Source organism: Microtus pennsylvanicus, chromosome 7 (assembly GCF_037038515.1).
Source record: "Microtus pennsylvanicus isolate mMicPen1 chromosome 7, mMicPen1.hap1, whole genome shotgun sequence".
NCBI classification, from domain to species: Eukaryota; Metazoa; Chordata; class Mammalia; order Rodentia; family Cricetidae; genus Microtus; species Microtus pennsylvanicus.
Genome location: NC_134585.1, coordinates 50,227,367 through 50,248,492, shown reverse-complemented (window position 1 = coordinate 50,248,492; position 21,126 = coordinate 50,227,367). Strand labels below are relative to the sequence as shown.

The 21,126-nt window shown below is 35.6% G+C and overlaps 1 protein-coding gene across 1 annotated transcript in view; it reads left to right on the top strand.

Annotated features, from left to right (window-relative positions):
• The window catches only part of Cd2ap (CD2 associated protein), a 79,490-nt gene that overhangs the window by 42,806 nt on the left and 15,558 nt on the right, over positions 1–21,126 (top strand). The window contains exons 5-13 of the mRNA XM_075980661.1: positions 997–1,117; positions 4,798–4,982; positions 8,917–8,995; positions 9,399–9,493; positions 11,263–11,367; positions 13,393–13,429; positions 14,725–14,787; positions 17,666–17,831; positions 18,172–18,317. Of these exons, the coding sequence (XP_075836776.1) occupies positions 997–1,117; positions 4,798–4,982; positions 8,917–8,995; positions 9,399–9,493; positions 11,263–11,367; positions 13,393–13,429; positions 14,725–14,787; positions 17,666–17,831; positions 18,172–18,317 (997 nt within the window). The remainder of the gene's footprint in view (positions 1–996; positions 1,118–4,797; positions 4,983–8,916; positions 8,996–9,398; positions 9,494–11,262; positions 11,368–13,392; positions 13,430–14,724; positions 14,788–17,665; positions 17,832–18,171; positions 18,318–21,126) is intronic.

The following is a 21,126-nucleotide window of genomic DNA, read 5'->3' as shown; positions in this document are numbered from 1 at the left end:
CTTCTTATGGACTCTGGGGCCACGACATGCTTGCAGTACATATACCACCATACACATAAAATACCCATACACATAAAATGAACAAAATAATAAACAAAATCAAAATATTTTTTTCAGTTTGCTTAATAATTATTGTTTAATTAAAAGGGGGGAAATAAGATTTTATACATTTTAACACTCTTAGAAATGTTTTTTACATTTGTTATTAAATTTATATTTAATTATATCTATGCGTGTGGGTCTGAGTGTAGGTATGTACATATGTGTGCAGGTGCCTGAAGCGGCTTGAGGTTTGTGATCCCCAAGACCTTGGATGTTGTGAGCTGTCTGACATGGATACTGGGAACTGAATTTTGATCCTCTGCATTCTTAACTCCTGAGTGTGTGCGTGCGTGCGCGTGCCTGTGCCTGCGTGTGTTGTGCTAATGCCATGACACATGTATAGAGGCCAGAGAGCATTTGGGAGTCAGTTTTCTACTTTGTGGGCTTCAGGGATCAAACTCAGGTAGTCAAGGTTGGCAAGCAGTCCTACCTGCTGAGTCATTTCACTGGTTCACAAAGTTATATCCTTAGAGTTACTAAACTTTGTCCAAACGAAAATTTTTAAGTAAATAATTTAATCTTATTTTTATAAAGCAATGTTCAGTAATGTCTGAGTGCGATTCCATTCAGTGGCTATGTGCTTTCTCAGTTATGCATTATATTCTACTTGTCATTTAATAAAAAGTGTTTCATAGGTTGAATTGATTATAAGTTTTCGTTGTAAACATTACAAATAATATAATTAATCCCATGCATGACTAATTTAATATTAGCATAGAAATATTGGTTAGACATCATCCACTTACATTTTATTTCCCTGTTGTTTTCTTTCTTTTAAAGCACACTTGTTTTGCATCGTTAACTACTTGCTCATATATTTTTACTTAGTTTTTCCATAGAGTGACGTTTTCACTTAAAAGAATTTTACTACATTTGGGCTGTGAACTTTTTCAGGTGGAGGAAGGCTGGTGGAGTGGAACTCTGAACAATAAGTTGGGACTTTTCCCCTCAAACTTTGTGAAAGAGTTAGAGCTCACAGAGGATGGTGAAACTCATGAAGGTCAGGACGAATCAGGTAGGAGAATAAAACTTGACTATGATTTTATCTCTTGGAATTCTTCTTTTGAGTGCTTAATCAGTTTCAGTTAGCCTGATTTTAAAGAACAGATTATAATGGGAATAGAAGGGGGAAAAAATACCTGATCAGTTTATTCTTTTTCCTTTCCCTGAGTTCTGTTTAGCGTACTATTTGAACTGCTGAGTTTGCAAATGGCCTAGCTTAATAATTGAGAAAATTTTAAATAGCAGTCTTTTGTTTTCTATATTCATATTCCAGATTCTGTTTTCCCTACAATCAAATGCCAGTTAATTAATTCATTGTTATTGCTGTTATTGTTATTTGGTCTTTTGAGATAAGTTCTCTATATGTAACTTTGTCAACATGGAACTCACTGTGTAGACCACACTTTATTTGAACTTGTAGCAATCCTCCCGCCTCAGTCTCAGAAGTACTGTGATTCTAAGTGTGTGTCCTACCATGTTTAGCTTAATAAATTTGATCTCTTGTCAATTAGAGACAGAAATTCATCTTAATATTCTCATCATTTAAGGATTTAGTTGAGGAAATGTTAACACAAGCTAATTATAAATTAATACTATTTTTAAAAAAAACACTGTTGTGGTATTTAGGAAAGTTGCTTTAAAATACTACTTAAATTTTGAAGTGTAGGTAGGATTGTACATTTAGTGAGGATAAGTAATACATAGCTATTTTTGGTTATGTATGTTACTGATTTTAAGGGTTAGTCTATAACCTGTAAGATGCCAGTTACTTTTTCTTTTCTTTTAGAGTCAGTATAATGCCAAGGTGTGTGTGTGTGTGTGTGTTTCTTCTTTATGTGAGTAGTGACAGTGAATATATGCTATCTTTGCCTTTCTGTAATTAATTTGCAATTAATTAATTTGTAATGATTTTATCAAAAAGGTATTATATGCAGTTGCAGGGCAGTGCATTGTTTTGAGCTATTACTTTCTTTGACTTTTGTCAGTACTTTTAGTGTTTTATATACAGATGTGCAAATGATTTGAAGTGAAATGAAAGCTGTTAATGCAGAGAATGGATTCTGAGCTTTAGTGAACTGAATGATAAGAGACTTTTAGAGAAAATAAATCCAAATAATAATTAAAACTTTCATAGACTTGAGGTTGGAGACATGGCTCTGCAGTTAAGAGTACATACTGCTATTGCAGAGCAGTTGGTTTCCCAGCATGCACGTTGGACAGCTCACAACAGCCTGTAACTTATTAGAATATATAAATTTTGTTCACTGCCAAATGCCTATTTTGTGGAATAGTGTGACATGTCGATAGTCAATGAATGAAAGAATAGTACTTTTTGGTATACAGAGAATTTTCAGCCAGTTTAGAAAGTGAAACCCTTAACTTTGGAGGGTATTGATGTCACTCTTACTAAGGGAGATGAAATAGGACACCTGGTTTATCCAGTGAGTAGTAAATCATAGTTGGGATGCTGATGATTTCTTTTATACTTCTTAATGTGTAGAAGACATGAACAGGAAATTAGGTACTAGGCATTTCTTAGTATTGCAGCCCTGTGGTTTGCCTGTTGGACTCTGATTTCCAAGTCATGACTGAGAGTGCTGAGTAGTGACATGAGAGCTCATTTACATTTCAGTGGAGGCTTGTCATTAAGTCTGCAATGTAATAGTTACAGACTGAAAGGAAGCCCACATATAAAAACTGCTATTCTCTTAGCATCTGTAGTTTGTTTACTTTTAGTATGTTGAGTGTTTGTTGTCCAGCATACTGTGCTTAGATTCTGGGGATTCAGTGGTGAATAACAAGCAGCCCCCCAACTTTGAAGCTTTTGTTACATTCAAAAAGAAAAGACTTTATTAAGTGGGTAAAAGTTAATGTAATTTGACATGAGAAATATGTCACAAGGAACTTCTGAGTACTATAGATGTACCTAAAGGAGGAAAACACCTTTTGCAGAAGTCATGTGTTGAGATCTCAAATCAATAGGCCAGTGCCTCAGCAAACTTGAAGAGTGAAGAAAGGCCATAGGTTTTCAAGACCTGGAAGACAGTCATTTCAGAGAGATTTTGGATTATATAGTTGAAGGTGGTAAGTGTTAAGGATGGAGCAACGTCAGGCATAAGACACTAAAACCACCAAATCACAGAGAATGTATGAAGGGGAATAACATGATCAATTTTTTTTTAAGCTGGATTCTTTTGGTTGCATGTGGAGAGTGCTTTGAAGATGACTGGCTGGCAGGCCCAGCTGAGAGTGTTGTGTTAATTTAGGTAGAATAGAAGAATGCTGTGGTGGTGGAGAGACATGGGTAGAATGGGAGAGCTCCATCGGTTTTGTATCATTTAGGACTTAGTTATGATGGGATATGGAGATTGACTGAAGAAGAGTTGTCAGAGATTACCGGCTAGTCTTTGGGTTAGTGCAGATACTGTTTGTTGTCAGGAGCTAGGTTTAATTTGGGAGAGATGGTGAATTTACTTTAGAGATGTTGAGTTAGAGCCCTCCTAGGGAATATGGGACTATCCAAGTAAAGATAATCAAGATAATCTCCCTTCCTCTCTTTCTCCCTCCTTCTCTTCCTTTCTTCACATGTATATACATAAACACAGGGAAATGTGGAGCCGTCTTTAAAAGCTTCTAGACTGGTGTTGTAAGATTAATGGTAAACTGGATTGTTTCTATTGAATGTTGTGTTTTCATCAGGTGTCTCTGTTGTATTACTTTTCATTAATACCCAGTATAATTCATGATTTTTTTGGTAACTTTTCAACAAAGGATCACATTTCAGATTTTAAGAATTGTTTTATGTTACTACGTGGAGGTATACATGAAGTAGTTTTTGTTGTACAAATTTAGTGAAAAAAAGGGAAACAGATTTTACGGTATATATATATATATATATATATATATATATATATATATATATATATATATTCAATGATTATACATTCGAGCTGGAGCAGAGGTGTATTTAATGAGCTATTAAGATGAGATGCTAATAAGTAGTGGAACAAACCAAGACAAGAGAGGAGTAAAAAAATGTGTAAATAAAAAATGAGTAGCAAGCTAATGGATTTAAATATTATTAATTATATTAAATATAAATGGTCTGAAAATTGAATGGACAAGATTGCCAGACTGGTAAGTATACTATCAAGGTCTCTTATAACTCTTATCAGGTTATAAGAAAGATAGAACCTGATGTTCTGTGTAAGACATACTAGATTTTAGGATAGGATGGTTATATTAACATCAAAGGATCCTACAGGAAAAGAAATACCTCCATGAAGCTTCTTCACAGCAAAATGCTCTTTCACAATCTAATGCACTCCTGCCTGCAAACCATGACGTGGTGTTAGTTCTTCCCAGGTGGTGATGAATCAGTCATCTCCTGGTGTCACCTCTTAAGTGTTCCATCACCTCTTTGTACCATTAGGAGACAAACCATATCTAAGTAGTAGTATCTTGCTAAGAATCTTTTGTTTTCTGAATTTGTTAGTCATAAAATTAAATAGAGTTAGAATAGTTATTTTATTCAACATAGCAACAAAAATCAAAGTACATTTGAGCACTGTGTTGTTTATCTTTCTGGATTTTTTTTTTTTGCAAAGTATAAGATACAGGTATTGTAGAAAGTGTTGTAAAGAGTTTTGAAATTTTGAGTGTCATTCTTCATAAACAAAATTATTCTTTTAGAAATAGCTTTGACTGGCCCTACCTCACCATTACTGTCTCCGGGAAATGGGAGTGATCCTGGATCAGTTACCCAGCCAAAGAAAGTTTTCCGAGGAGTTGGATTTGGAGATATTTTTAAAGAAGGCTCTGTGAAACTTAGGACAAGAACATCCAGTAGTGAAACAGAAGAGAAAAAACCAGAAAAGGTATTGTACTAGTTTGGTTCTTATTACTATAATTCACACTGACCAAAACTGACTTGGAAGGAGGAAAGTGTTGGTTGGCTCACATGTCCAAGCAGTCAATTATTGAGGGAAATCAGCAGGACTCAAGCAGGAATAGAAGCAGGAACCATGAGGTAAAGCAGCTTACTGGCTTGCTCAGTTGGCCTGGTCCTTCTCACATCAGTCAGCAATCAAGAAGATGTTTCACAGACATGACCCACAGGCCAGGCTGGTGGAAGCAATTCCTCAGTTGAGCTTCCCTCTTAGGTGATGGTAGTTTGTGTCTGGTTGACAAGAACTAACCATCACAGGTAATCACAGTTAACCGTCACAGGTAGTCACAGTTAACCATAACAGGTAATCACAGTTAACCAATCACAGGTAGTAATAATGCATTTAACTTAGATTAATTTCATTCATTGTTTAATTTAGTATTTTGGGGGTGAGGGTATTGGCTTTTTGTTTGTATGCTTTTTTGAGATAAGATTCTTTATGTAGCCCAGGCTAGCCTGGACCTCAAGATCCTCCTGGTAGCTCACTCCGCATCACTAAAGATTTTTTTTTTAAGTTATAAAAGAGTGAAAGTCTTTTAATTAATTTTGAGGGTCATGGGGGTTTATGAATGGGAAGCTTGTGGGAAACTTCTTATAATTTGTAATGGCTAATAATTTTATTAGGGTGCTTATTAATTGGTAAATCCAAGACAGACTTTCCTTAGTGGCAACCTCAGTGTCCTTTAGTTATTATAGTGTAAATATAAAAGGGAAATATTTTTGTTTTGCTTTTTTTTTTTTTTTTGGTTTTTTGAGACAGGGTTTCTCTGTGGTTTTGGAGCCTGTCCTGGAACTAGCTCTTGTAGACCAGGCTGGTCTCGAACTCACAGAGATCTGCTTGCCTCTGCCTCCCGAGTGCTAGGATTAAAGGCGTGCGCCGCCACCACCCGGCTTTTGTTTTGCTTTTTAAAGATAAAGATTTGTTACTTTTCTTTTAATTTAATAAATACCTAAAAATGAACTATTTAAAGTGAATTCTAAATAAAATGTTCAATTACTTAAGTGCTACATAACTTTTCTCTGGATTCTCAACAGTAGCTAAGTTTACTAACCTCAAATAGATAATTTTATTAGCATTTTACTAGCATTTTCAAATGAAATCAAGTGAACAATCCATAATTTATAAAATCTAATAAAAAGCTAAAAAGTAAGCCTTTAAGTTTTTGTTTTGGGAGGAAATAATTGCAATCTTGAGCCTTTCTTTGGAAGTTTTGGTTCCCAGTGTTTGTATTTTGGAGATACTGACTGAGCAAGTACTTCAGAAGAAAGGAACTTCATCCCTATAATTCTCATTTTAAAAAATAGCTTTATTTTATGTTTATATGTGTGCACGTATGTGTTTATGTGTATATGTGATATGCACACTTCAGCCTGAGAATATCAGAAGAGGGATCTGGGTCCTCTGAAAGTGGAGTTACATGTGCTTGACTGAGCTTCTGCGTGGGTGTTGGGAACCAAACCTGGGTCTTCTTTAAGAGCAGTAAGTGCTCTTATCAGCTGTGCCATCTCTCTAGGACCTATAGCTCTCATTTATATCTCCTTATCTCTTAAAAATTTAAAATATTTCATTATTTACCCAATTCAGCCACATCTCATTTGGTTGGTGTAATACGTTGTTATTTCTCCCAAGATGGTGGTCTTCTTCTCTGCCAGGTTCCTGCATATTTTCCTATTTAATTGTGAGTTGGATTTAGGAAAGAGCATCTCTGCTTCCTGCCTTGCCCTTTCCTACCTCTGAGACTCTTGGCATTAAGATTTTAGTATGATGGCATATGTCTTTAAATCCTAGCATCTGAGGTAGAGGCAGATGAATCTCTGAATTTGAGGCCTGTCTGGTCTACATCTCAATTTCCAGGGCAGTCAGGGCTCCATAGTGGAATGCTGTAACCCCCCCTCCCCCCAAAGAAGATTATAGGGTATAATGAATTAATGGATTAGAGTCTCAGTTTTGTGAAATGGTGTTCTACAGCTTTTTGCTTTTGAGGTCCCTTTGAGCTCTAAAAGTGTGGGATGGTACTGAATAACTTTTTGATTAATGACATTGCATTAGTATTCTGCCAGTCATAATTCATAACGTCTGCTATGCAGTTATTAGTGAGAGTAGTCTCAAAGTAACATTATTTAATAAAGTAGGGAGCACTTGTTATGTTTTAGGTGATACCGTATTGAAAGGTATGGTTAAAACTGTGAGAAATTAAAGTGAGTTTTTTGGAAGACACATAAACGTATTGTAGGTTAGTTATCAGTGTATTCGTGTATTCGTATTTTCAACCATTAAATTCTAATGTCATATGTGCTGCTCTATTTGGGTAGAGAACTCAAGGAAGCACACATTGAAGGTGGTGTAGGACCATACTCTATGGAGAAATGTCTAAGTAGTCTATGTAAGAGTTGTAACAGTACCTAGATATTTTCATTCAGATAGTAATGAAGTGTAAAGTTTTTAAATTTCTCTCGTATTTCAGGGTTTGGGTGGGGTAGGAGTGGTGTAGATGCAATACTCATACGAAACCCAAAGCTACAGTATACACATGTAAGAAATTCTCAAATAATGCATAAATAAAATAAATTGAAAAGTTCCCCTCCAGTTTTAAGGCTTGGTGTTGTTAAGTATCCATTTTTGTAGATTCAGATCTGGGCTCCAGGACTAAAATCACTGCTTTGATGGGTTAACTGCTTCCTAATATAAAAAAGAAGAATGACAATCCCTACTTGATACCGAAATTTGTAAGGATTACGTTTCAGTCTATATAAAGTGGTTATTTTATTTATTTTAGAATTTCTATTATTAAATAGATAGTGGATACCTGAGTATTTATTATTTTAAGATAGTTTTAAAAATTAGTGGTTATAAGCCAGCCCTCAGGAGGCAGAGGCAGGCTGGTCTCTGTGAGTTCAAGGTTAGCCTGGTCTACAAAGCAAGTTCCAGAATAGCCAGGGCTGCAACACAGAGAAACCCTGTCTCGAAAAACCAAAATAAATAGATAGATAGATAAAATAATTTAAAAAAATTAATGGCTATTGGGTCTGGAAAGATGGCTTCCAGAGGACCTGGGTTAGATTCCTAGTTAAACTTGCATAGTGACTCCCAGCCCTCTGTAACTCCAGTCCCATGGGATCTACTGCCCTCTTCTGGCCTCCATGGACACTGCATACACTTGGTGCTCTGATGTAAATGCAGATAAAACAGTCATACATGTTTTGAGGAAATTTTTAGATTGTTAATTTTCTATTGCTGAATCTTTAGTTAGATTACTAAACCTAACTATAAGTACCATTATAGAGGACTGGGGAAGTGTAAAGGAAAACTTGGTTTAACATCTATTATTATTGGGCTGGAGAAATGGGCTAGTAGTTAACAATACATATTGATCATATAGAGGACCACAGTTCAGTTCCCAGTATACATGTCAGGTGACTTAAAACCACCTGTAACTTCAGCTCCAGAGATCAACACCATCTTTTGTCCTCTGGGCAGCTGAATTCATGTGAACATTCCCACCTTACGGATACTTATATAGACGCATAATTTACAAGCTAAAGTAAAATCTTAAACAATCTTCTTTTAGACTTACTTATTTTTGTTTTATGTGTTTGAGTGTTTTGCTCTCATGTATATCTGTACCAAATACATGCTTAGTACCTTCAGAGGCTAGAAAGGGGCTACGATCTCCTGATTCTGGAGTTACAGATGGTTATGAACCACCATGTAGGTGCTGGGAATTGAACCTGGGTCCTCTGGAAGATCAGCTAGTGCTCTTAAACACTGAGCTGTCTCTTGAGCCTGAAAAGTAAAAATATTAATTAAAACCATTATTTTTATTTTAGCTCAAGCTAGTTGATAGTGTTCTTTTCTCTTCTAGCCCTCAATTCTGCAGCCACTGGGATCCAGAACCCAGAGTGTGGAGGTGACAAAACCAGACACCGATGGTAAGAGTAAAGGTAAGCTCTGCAGCAAACCACTCTGGTATAGATATGCGTCATAGTGCTAACTCACTAGAGGGACTGGTCACACTGTAGTCATTTCCAGAATAGTAAATCCTCCTGGATAAAAACACACAAGGTTGAGCATTCTGGAGTGCTGTGTTCATTTAAGAATCTCGGAAGTTAAAACTGTATTTTGTACATCTCAGATACTGAGTATTATTTGAATGACAGGTAAACTTTTCTTACCATTGAGTATAAGTTTTAAAATTAATAGTTTAACTTTTTTTTTTTAATAGTTTAACTTTTAATAGCTTAATGAGTATATTATTTTACATAGAGGCTTAATAAGTATCTGCTGTATTAATCAACTTGTATAAGTCACATTATATATTCATATTATTTATATTCCTTATTTCAGTTAAGGAATATTGTAGAACATTATTTGCTTATGAAGGAACCAATGAAGATGAACTTACTTTTAAAGAAGGGGAGATAATCTATTTGATCAGTAAGGTAAGGTTTTTTTTTTTTTTTTGTGAATCGTCATTCATAGAAATATCTTTCAAAATTCTTTTAGTGCCTATAGAATATTAGCTTCAGATGGGTTGGGATTTATCTTGATTTTGGGTTCTGGGAACATAAATACAAGCTCTTTTAAAGTTTTATTGTTTGTATTGCTTATAATTTATATACTAAAAATCAGTGATAGGGTCTAGAGAGATGGCTTAGTAGCTAAGAGCATTTGCTGTTCTTGCAGAGAACCAGGGTTCAGTTTTCAGTGCCCACATGGTTGCTTAGAGTCATTGTACATCTACTTCAGGGGACCAGACACCTGCTTTTGACTTCTGCAGGCATCAGGCACACACACACACTCACAGCCCCCCCCCCCCCCCCCCACATACATGTAGGCAAAATATTCAAACAAATCTTAAAAAGGAAAAAAAGAAAGAAATGACCAGTGATTACATTGCTTATTTTTATTCCTTTATTAACTAAGAATTGGACATCCTAAATGTTCATTAGTAAGTAAGATGTCATTCATGAAACTCGACTTGCTGTGGGAAATGGTCCGAGAACAGCTTATAGGAGTTGGTTTTCTCTCTCTGCCCTAATTGTGGGTCCTAGGGTTTGAACTTAGGTTATCAGACTTGATGGCAGGCACCCCTCCCTGCTGAGCCATCTCACCGACCTTGGTACACCTATTTTAAAGAACAAAATGATTGTATAAATTAGGATAAATTCTAAGGCAACAAGAACCCCCTGCCCCCAAAACAAAAATGAAACCTCCTGGGTTTTAGGTCTGGGCAGAATGGTATAGTAATAATTACTTATGAGAGAATAATAAGTATTTACTTTTGCTATAGCCTTGTGGAGTATTTTGTTTTGAAGTTCTTATTGTTTTAAGTTAACTGTTAACATTTGGGTTAGTGTATGTGATCCTTTTTTAGTAATACATTTTATTGTGTACATTTAAAGTGTATAAATTATAAATCCAAAAAGATAGCAAAAAGGTTAATGAAAGGAATATGTTCAACATCTCGCTTAACTACCTACCTACATGATAAAAATCTGTAGTCCACACATTTAACATCACCCCCGTATATAATTCTTAATATTCATAATATCATATATTGATAAAATTTAATACTTTATGCAGTTGATCATTAGAAGTGCTAATTTCTGAAGCTGCATAAGTGATGTTTAGTGTTGCATATAAAATGTTAAGATAGTAAAAGTTTAGGAATTCTTATATTTTTCCCGTTTCTTCTTACCTATTGTATTTGTCTCTTCTCTACCACCCCTGTCCCCGTGAGAACATTTTAAAATTGTTTTGATTTTAAATTTTTTTGTCAGGGTCTCACTCTGACTAGCACGGAACTTGGCGTGTAGGCCAGGTTGGCCTCATTCTCACAGAGATTTGTAAGCAGCAGCCTCCTGAGTTGGGATTTAAGGGTGTGTGCCACCACACCTAGGTATTAAGCCCAATTTCTAACTACCACTAAAAGTAGTATGCAGGGAATAGTTTTTCTGGGAAGACTGCCTACCACAGTCCATTTCCTTTAAAGATAATAGAAGTCATCCTAGCTTCTTGTGAACTTCACCTTATTTAAAAACTACTAGCGTGTGTCTGCAGAGCTAGGGGCAGGAGGATATTCAATTTGAGGCAGCCTTTGCTACCTGGTTAGCTTCCCCTCCCCCCCAACCACTGCAAAAGAGGAAAAAAAGAAAAGAAAATGTGGAAAATGTGATACATTAGTATAACTGCTTGGTTTGTGTTTTAGGACACTGGAGAACCAGGCTGGTGGAAGGGTGAGCTTAATGGCAAAGAAGGAGTGTTTCCAGACAACTTCGCTGTTCTGATAAGTGAACTAGATAAAGACTTTCCAGTAAGAGTCTATTTGCTTTTTAATGATGATGGTACTTTAACGTTTGCAGATGGTTTTTCAAAAATAGAGTTTTTATATTGCTGAACAAATTTCATAAAATTGTGCATTTAAGTAAAATTTGGTTTGCTGTGAAACATTTTATTTCAGTCTTGTATTTTGTTCTTGATATTGGCTCTCTATATACTGAAAACCAGCTGTGCCTTCTTTACCTTTTGAGTCACAAAAATGTTGGGTTTATATAAGTTGAATAGATTCTTAATTTTCTGAATGAGATTTAATGTTAATGAAAAGTGTCAGTTTATTGTATGGTATTGTGAAGCTGGGTGCTTGCCTCCTTAGACATGTAATATTTCTGTATGAATTCTCAAGAGAAAACTAATCATTCATTAGTGTTAGATCTTTTTGCCTTTTCGTGCCTTGACACTTTCTCCACATGCAAGGTTACTTGAGCTTACCAATTAGAAGGCAAAACAGTTAGGTGTACACAGCAAAATAGGCTGTCATCTTCATTTCAGGCCGATGCAGAGCATGCTAATCTTTGTAGTCTTTAATCAAGTAAATTATTGGCAATCATATTACAGAAGCTTAGGCTATCTGAGTTCTTTCCTTTGCTATATTGCATTCAGTTTTGGTTCACCTTCCAGTTATATTCTTTCTTTAATGAGCATTTTTCCTGCTTTTATTGTATAACTTACTAGTTATTTGTTATTTGGAGCAACACAATTAAAAATGTTAGAAACTTTTTAAGACATTAAATTAAGTCTTAAAAGTGAATTAAAAGCTTAGAAAATGAGGGGAAAGGAGGCCTTTGCGTTTAACTGTCTATGGGAGTTCTTTAGACTTAAGAATGATAGCTAGGTTTATCATTACTCTTTTATTTTTAATATGTACTTTAAGTTTTTATTAACTTATTCTTTCCTGTTTTCTACATGTAAATATTGATAATACTCCCCCTTATTATCCTCTTTTATCACATCCTTCTTCTCAGCAAATCCTTTTCCATCCCAAGAAGTCCTTTTATTTTCATTTTTGTTTTTAACCAACTGTATTTAATTGCAATTGACTGTGGATGGGAGTTTATTTGCTTTAGCCTTGAGGAAGGGCAAATTACCAGTGGCTCCACCACAGAAGAATGATACCTCACACCTAGGAACCATTACTGCCTGTAGCTGCTCCTCAGTGGGAGTGGGGCATGATGGGTGCGATGCTGATGGGCTCAGTCCTAGGTAGAGGTCATGGATGATACCCTCCTCATATCCAAAAGCCAGCTCTCCACAGATGCCCTTCCCACCTCTTGTCTCTTATGTTCATTCTTTCTGCACATACTTCTTTGGTATTTCTGAGCCTCCTTTGTGGGTATGATATACATGGCCAACTCAGAGTGTTGAAAAGTAGTTTATTCTTGGCACTTTATCCTGTTATGAGTCTCTGCATTATCTATGACTTGCTGAAAGCAGAAGCCACTCTGTTTTAAGGCAGAGAACACTACTCTATGAGTACAAATAGAAATATTTACAGGACAGTTTTATATCATATCCATATAGAAAATGTTAGTAGTAGTTTCCCCTCTGGGGCCTATGACCTCCCACTCCATGTGTATTAGGCACGAGTCCCTCTGGTAGAGCAGACAGAAATCTAAGCAGAAGGTGCTTGGTTCCTCCATACAGTCCTGCCACTAGTGCACCAGTGGGCACAAGCTCTTACCTTCTGTCCTCTGTCCCTGAGCTGGGAAGAAGGGGCAAATTTTTGTTTGGAAATCTAAGACTAATTAGATGAAGATGAAAAAATTTTGCTCACCAAGATTCTTTGTTTTTACCTGATTAATTCTTTTTTTAAAAAAGTATTTGACTAGCTTTTGATCCAGGAATCTGTTTGTTGTAATAATATTTTTTTCAGAGACTTTTCCTAGTTGTTAGGTTCTTAATATTTTATATTCTTGGCAAGCATGAGATGAGAAACAATGTAATTTATATTAATTTATCTTTACTCTAAATAACTAATCAGTTTTCACTTTTTTCCCTTCAGAAACCAAAGAAACCACCTCCTCCTGTAAAGGGTCCAGGTTCGTAAAAAAAAAAAATGCATTGTTTAGTTGATTACTTTTCATATTTTTAAATTACAAAATAATAAGGTTTAATGTAAACCATTGAATTTTATTATTAGCAAAACCAATTAAAGTTAGTATTAAGGCATTTTAGATCTATGCAAAATTAAATGTTCACATGCATTATTCTTCATAACAAATTATATAAAATAAGGATCCTACTTAGGCATGGTGGTACATATCTGTAAACCCAGCCCCTTTAGGATTCTAAGTTCAAGGCCAGCCTGGGCTGTATAGTTAGAACTTGTCTCCAAAAATAAAATAAGGATCTTTGGGATAATTTGAATACTTCAGTAATAGGAATAATGAATTAATACAAATTATCAGGTTTAAACCTATTTTAAAATGACTTGGCTGAATTATATATTCTACTTATTCTTTTAAATTTTATGTATTTTTTTTTTCTGGCATGCATGTCTGGGTACCATGTGCATACAGTGCTTATGGATGCCAGAGGGGGCACCAGATCCACCCTATGTTTGGAGTTAAAGATAGTTGAAAGAGCTTGCCACATATGTGGGAGTATTGAACCTGGGTCTTCGGGAGGAACAGCTAGTGCACTTAACTGCTGAGCCATCAGTCCCTCCTCTACTCTACTTTGTCTTTCTTGATAATTAATTGATTAATTTATTTGTTTTGAGGCAGGGTCTCAATATGTAGATCTGGCTAGTGTAGAATTCATTATGTAGGCCAGGCTGACTTAACTCAGAGAGACCTGCCTGCCATAGCCTCTCCAATGCTGGGTTTAGAGGTATGTGCCATGACACCTTTCTTCATACTCTACTTTTTTATTCATAGTTTTTGAACAAATGCTTCTTTACACAAAGTATTCCTAAATATACTTTGGAGGTATTGTGCATTTCTTTTGCTTTGGGTTTTTGCTTTTGGTTTCTTGAGACCAGGATCTCACAGTGTAGCTGAAGGGGAAACCTGAGCTAACTAGATAGCTCATGTTAGCCACAAACTTATGATCGGCCTCCGCCTCCTGAGTGCTGCAATTTCAGGTGTGTTACGATCATGCCATCCCTATTATATGGCTTTGCAACTCAAAGTGTAATCTTATGAGTATAGATGCATTCATAAGATAAAAATGCCAAATCAAGGAATGTTAATGGTTTTTCATGTTAATCCAAGTACAGATGAAGAAATTAATTTGAATTCTGATGTTTAATTGAGTACCAGAAATGACCATCTTTTTGTTCTTTTCTCGTGTATTATTTTTAAAAGTTATTCACTTTCTTCCCTACCACCAGCTCCAAAGCCTGACCTGTTAGCTGCAGAGAAGAAAGCTTTCCCTCTAAAGTCTGAAGAAAAAGGTAAGGCCGATTCCTCCCTTACCCAGCAAATTCTTTCTTTGATTGTGTCTTAAAGAAACATGATCACGATAGATCATGTACACGGTCTTTTTTTTTTTTCTTTTGGATTTTCGAGACAGGGTTTCTCCGTAGCTTTTTGGTTCCTGTCCTGGAACTAGCTCTTGTAGACCAGGCTGGCCTCGAACTCACAGAGCTCCACCTGCCTCTGTCTCCGGAGTGCTGGGATTAAAGGCGTGCGCCACCATTGCCTGGCCATTTACATGGTCTTAATGTACTTGTTAAGTACTTTCAGTACTAAGAGCTTTCTAGGAATGCATATTATATAAAACTGATATAAAATTAAATCTTTCATCATACAGATAATTATATTCATTAAAAAAGCAAATGAAGGCTGGGCGGTGGTGGTGCGTGCCTTTAATCCCAGCACTCAGGAGGCAGAGGCAGGCTGCAGGCAGATCTCTGTGAGTTCAGGGCCAGCCTGGTCTACAAGAGCTAGTTCCAGGACAGGTTCCAAAACTACAGAGACACTGTCTCGAAAAACCAAAAACAAACAAAAAAAGTAAATGAATTCCTCAGTAAGATGTAGTATCTGTTTCATATCATGTATAAAAAACTAGGTACTTGATGAAAATTAGAAAAATTTTAAGAATTTAACTATGGAGATTACTAGGTATTTTTTTAATCTTGTACATGAACTTGGGAAGTTTTTCCTAGACACCATGTATTTTGTCAAAAAACATTTTTTACTGAGTTTAAGAGTTCTTTGTTTATTCAGTAGCTACCCTTTATTACATATTACACTTCTTTTTCCATTGTGTCTTATTTCTCTTATAGAACAGAAATTTTATTTATTTTATTTTACTAAAGTTTTAAATTTTTTAAGGAAATTATTATGTATGTATATATGATTTGTATGTCAGTGCTAGCGTTGTACATGTGATTTGAAGACAACTTTTGAGAGTTGGTTCTCACCTTATCACCGTTGGTTCAAGTTGTCATATTCAAAACCATTTTGATCTTTTCTGTGTTATATTGTAGGAAATTATATATTTTTTCTTCACATTTAGGTTTGTGATGTTTTGAGTTTTGTTTAGCTTCTTAGCCTGTCCTAAAGGCATGTTATATGCTGTAGGAAAAAAGTCAGACAGAACCTGATGCTTTTGCAGAGTTGAAGGCACAGAGTAGACCTTTAGGGTGGGGTGCTAAGTCAGTTGTGCAGAGTGCCAGAGTATTATGGGGTTCTGCACAAAAGGAGCAGTTGGAGATTTGCTTTGGAATTACTGTGAGGCTTTGCCTGTATGATACGAATCTTGACAGCTGCCAGGAAGAGGGGAGGTGGAGAGTAAGTCATGCCGGTTAAGTTAGATGTGGATGTCAGAGGAACAGTGAGGAAGGCCATAGTTACAGGGCAAACATGCTTAGACAGAGCTGCAGATCGGAGTTCATAGAGCAACCAGTTCCAGGTTCCTGTGTCTCAGGGCAAAGGATTGCATCGGGAACACATGGTTAGAAATAGGATAGGGCAGTTTCTTAAGAAAGGAGAAAGATGCCCAAGAATGGCAGTGGACTAGAGGGAGGGCTATGCTAAGCTAAGAGCCCTATATGCAATTTCCTTAAAATATTTTTCAGTATTTTCTAGAGATTCAAATTTATCTAGCTGTTGCCCTATAAAGGGCTCTACTTGATTATGAAATAGAAATAGGAAGCTTTGTATTTTTCTCCTGATGGTATATATTGCTATATTTTGAGGCCATATAAAAATAGACTTTTAGCCAGACATGGTGGCACATGCTGACAATTCCAGCACTTGGGTGGCAGAGGCAGAAGACTGTCTGAGCTCAAGTACATCTTGGTTTACATTGTGGTTTCCAGAACAGCCAGAACTACATAGAGACACCTTGTCTTTGGCAAAAACAGAACAACAGACTTCTGAATAATGATCAGTAATTTGACAGATTACTTTTTTTAAAACAAGCTCTATTTGTACACGGTAGAACTTATTTGTTTTGATTTAATAAGTGTTTGCCTACATGTATGTATGTGTACTGTATGCATGGCTGGTACCAAGGAGGCCAGAAGAGGGCATTAGTTCCCTGGAACTGGAGTCATAGACAGCGAGTTATTGTGTAAGTGCTAGGAACTGTATCTGGTCCTCTACAAGAGCAGCCAGTGCCCTTAACTGCTGAGCCTTTTCTCCAGACCCTACATTTTATATTTTTTGTTATTTTAAGGTGAAATTTGTTTAAAGAAGGTGTGCTGTGTCTTGTGATACTGATTCAGGTTTATTATTTACCAGCTTCTGACTAAGAGGAAGTTTCATAAAATCACTTGTAGGCTTTTTTATATGCATTATTTTTGAAGACAAATAGTCATTCAGTGCTGGTCCTAAGTTTATTGTTTTTTAACTGTCATACTACTATGTGGATCTGTGTTGTGTAATCACAGATGTTCTGCTAAGTATTTGTGCTTCGTACTTGAAAATAAGGAAGTGGATATGCTTTCTGTAGGATGTGTTTGCTGTCTTTCTTTTGGTGAGGTTGTTTTTAATGAATGCGGTATAAAACCATTATAATACTGTTATTTAAGCATTTTTCTATCAAATAAGAAATATTTATTTCACTAAAATAGTGTTACCACCCCTAATAGCAAACCAAGGTTGCCAGAAGCATGACAAAAAGCATGTATTATCTGTAATTAGGTTTTTTAATGAGTTTTGGCTCCACTGGGAAATTTTTAAAAGAAGATTCTTAGACATGTTAAAGTGCAACTTTCAAACTGTGTGCTTATACACATATGCAATGTGAAGGTTAATATTGATCTTTGCCAGGAAAAAAAAACCTAAATAGTTTTGACTATTTAAATATTTTTTAATCATCAGATGAAAAATCACTGCTGGAACAGAAACCCTCTAAACCAGCTGCTCCTCAAGTCCCACCCAAAAAGCCCACTCCACCTACCAAAGCCAATAATTTATTGAAGTCTCCTGGAACAGTGTACCCAAAGCGACCAGACAAACCAGTTCCTCCTCCACCACCAGCAGCCAAGTAAGCTTTAACCTGATTTAAAATTAGGTGCTCATTACTCACTTTGACCTGAAGGCCTCTGATGCCCTTTTAAGCTTAAGTATCTATTTTCCATATATTTATTTCTTTGTAGACTGTTAGTTCTTTCAATGTTAATCTTACATCAGGATAAATGAATTCATTTAAACTGTTTTTGCATTTCTGATTTTGTTGTGATTAGTTTTAGGATTAGAAGTCTATGTTCATGCATAGTTTTACAGAACAGATGGAAATTAGTATTATGTTACACAAAAATCTTAAATGTCATTAAGTCACTATTTTACCTTCAAGTAATTTTTGCATGTTTGTTTTCTCATTTAAGAATTAATGGAGACGTTTCTACTACAGTTTCTTCAAAGATTGAAGCTGAGCCAGTATCAAAACCAAAGCTAGACCCTGAACAATTGCCAGTCAGGCCAAAATCAGTAGACTTTGATGCTTTCATAGTCAGAAATTCCAAAGAAACAGGTAAGTTGAAATGGACAAGATACTGCTTTTAATAAAAGAGTCAGAATGGATTTTAAAAACTCGAAATTTGTGTATGAAATAATGTCAACTAGTTGAAATAGACTTAAAATTTTGTAGCTTAGAGTAGAAAAGTAAGGTGGTAGAATATAATTCTGTCTGAGCCAGGATTTCTTACTGATGATCAAAAAATGAACAAGATTGACACGTTGGTACCTCATGTCTTCATAATGAAATGACAGTATCTCCTAAATTAGTCAGAGCTGAGTGCATTTTGGTGTTAAATATTTGAAAACAAGGGGCCAGAGAGATGATTATGATGGTTATGAGTACTGGCTGCTCCTCCAAAGGAAAGGCTTGTTTCCTTGAATCTACATGACAACTGTCTGTAACCCCAGGTGACCTGAGGCCCTCTTCTGGCCACCATCTGCACCTGCATGCATGCTTTTAAAAAATGTGATAATAGGATGACAGACTTTCAGTGCTAGCAAAAATTGATATTTTGTAAAACTTAAATTTTTATCTTCATTTGGAGAAACTTTTGTTATCCGCAGGAAAACATTTTTTATTCAACTACCTTCACTTTTGCTAAATAGTGTTTCTTAAGATTTAGGACTTTTTTGCTATCTTGCATTGTCCATGTATAGTTGGAAGGTGGAAAGCTAGAAGCACAGACATCCTGGTGAAGTTCTACCTGCTAAGAGTGTTAGGTAGTCTTTACCTTATGGTAATGCATGTTATTTTGTATAGTATTTTGCATTCCTTTTTAGTTACATTTTTCAAAGGACTTTTTATGTATTTTTTTTCCTTATTTTTATTGTAGCCCTAGGAAATAGATGCTGCTTCCCCATTTTATTTGTAAACAGGTACAGATACATCAATGTATACATCATGAGTAAGAGAGTGCTGAAGTCCTTGCATGTGGATAAATGTTTAGTGTCATAATAGTCTTCGACTTCATTGCTGACATTTTATATTTACATTTAAACTTCAGTGGTAATTACACTTAGACCTTTTGCCATAATTTTATAAAATATAGTATTGAATTTAAAATTTTCTTCTGTCTTTTCAGTTCATCAATGCAGAGACTTGTTTGCTTTAAATATTTTGTAAATCCCTTTGTCCTATTTGCATCCTTCTTTCTCTGGATGATGCTACATTCATTACAAATATTTGGGAATTGTGATGCTAATTATAGCTTAGAAAAGTTCTCTAAAACATACTGTGCCTTACTTGCTAAAAATTGACCTTATTTACTAGTAATAAAGAATGGCAAAATGTTTTAAAATAGCCATTATTTCTATAGATGTTAGTAAAATGATAGAATTGTCACAGCTCATGTTTTATGTTTACTCAAAATATAACCAGAAATATGTTTTCAAAAGTAAGAGTTGAAGAAAATCCAGCTACTTATACAAATTTAATGTTTTAAATAAAAGCATCCGTTTGTATTATCTTTAAGATTGCCCCAATTTTTGTGATCTTGTATCACAAAAGTCTTAAATTTGATGGCTATTTTTAGGAGTGGAATTTTCTTTTCATGTTTCTTTGTGTGACTCTTGACTACGTGTTGTATTTGATTTTAAGGTAGAAGTTTCAAAACACTTTAGATAAAATAAAGCTTCAGCTTTTTAAAAAAGACTTGTTTTTTTAATTTCAGTTACATATATGTATGTGTGTTTGTGTGTGCATGCGTATGTGGGTTCAGGTTCCCACGGAAGTGAGACAAATCAGAGCCCCGTGGGGCTGAAGTTGTGGGGTAGTGTGTGAGCTGCCTCCTCTGGGTACTGGGAATGAAACTGGTCTTCTCCAAGAGCAGCGCACACTCTTATTTTGTTGATTGAGCCAGGGTTTCTCTATGTAGCCCTGACTGTCTTGTAACTTGCTATGTAGACCAGGCTGGCCTCGACCTCACAGAGATAGATCCACCTACCTTTAGAGTGCTGGGGCTAAAGACATGTGTTAAAGACAGTACAGCTTTCAATGCTGAGCCATCTCTCCAAGCCTTCATGTTTTCACTTTCTTTTTCTCTCTCTTTATGTACATCTATTAAGAGGTTTTTTTTTTTATTTTAATGTTTACAGAAACAGTTCATGTAAGAATTTTAAACTGGTTGGAAAGTAAAATCTACATGTTTGTCTTATATCAGTGGTGGTTGTTTACTCTTCATATAATAGATCTTGTGGAATGGAGTGTGAAAAATTAAATTTTTGGTTTTTTATTTTCTTTCTTTAGTAAGTAAAGAGTAGTATAGAGATGCTAAAATGGTCACAAGTCAGGAAATTAGCAACTGTCTTTGATTCTTTTTACTTAATTTGGCAAACTTTGGTGTTCCACACTTACTCTCTATCTTCAGTAGTTACAAATTTTGGCAATTAAGTACAAATTCTTTACTGAGCAGTTGTTACATCCTTAGAAGCATGCTAGACACATGTTCTTTGCTAGGATAAAGGTGTCAAGGCTGGCAGCAAATGGCTTCTTACAAACATTATTTCAAACAAAATTAGTTTCATATACTCTGTGTACAATTTTAAATGTATTTTCTTAAGGTAATTTGATAATTTTTTAGTGTACATTTGTTTTGACTATGATTTCTGCCTGTGCCTTGAGGCCAACTGTGAAATTTTCTACTGATAGAATCGAGTTTGCCACTCAAAGGCTTGATTTTTGTTTTTTTGAGCGTTTTCAATTTGGGGATTGTTAAATCTGTTCTAATAATATATAAATATTCTACCTCTCTTGTGAATTTTTGGTTGAGTACAACTTGGGCTTGGCATTAGGCTAGAGCCTGGTTTTTAAGTCTCAGGAAATG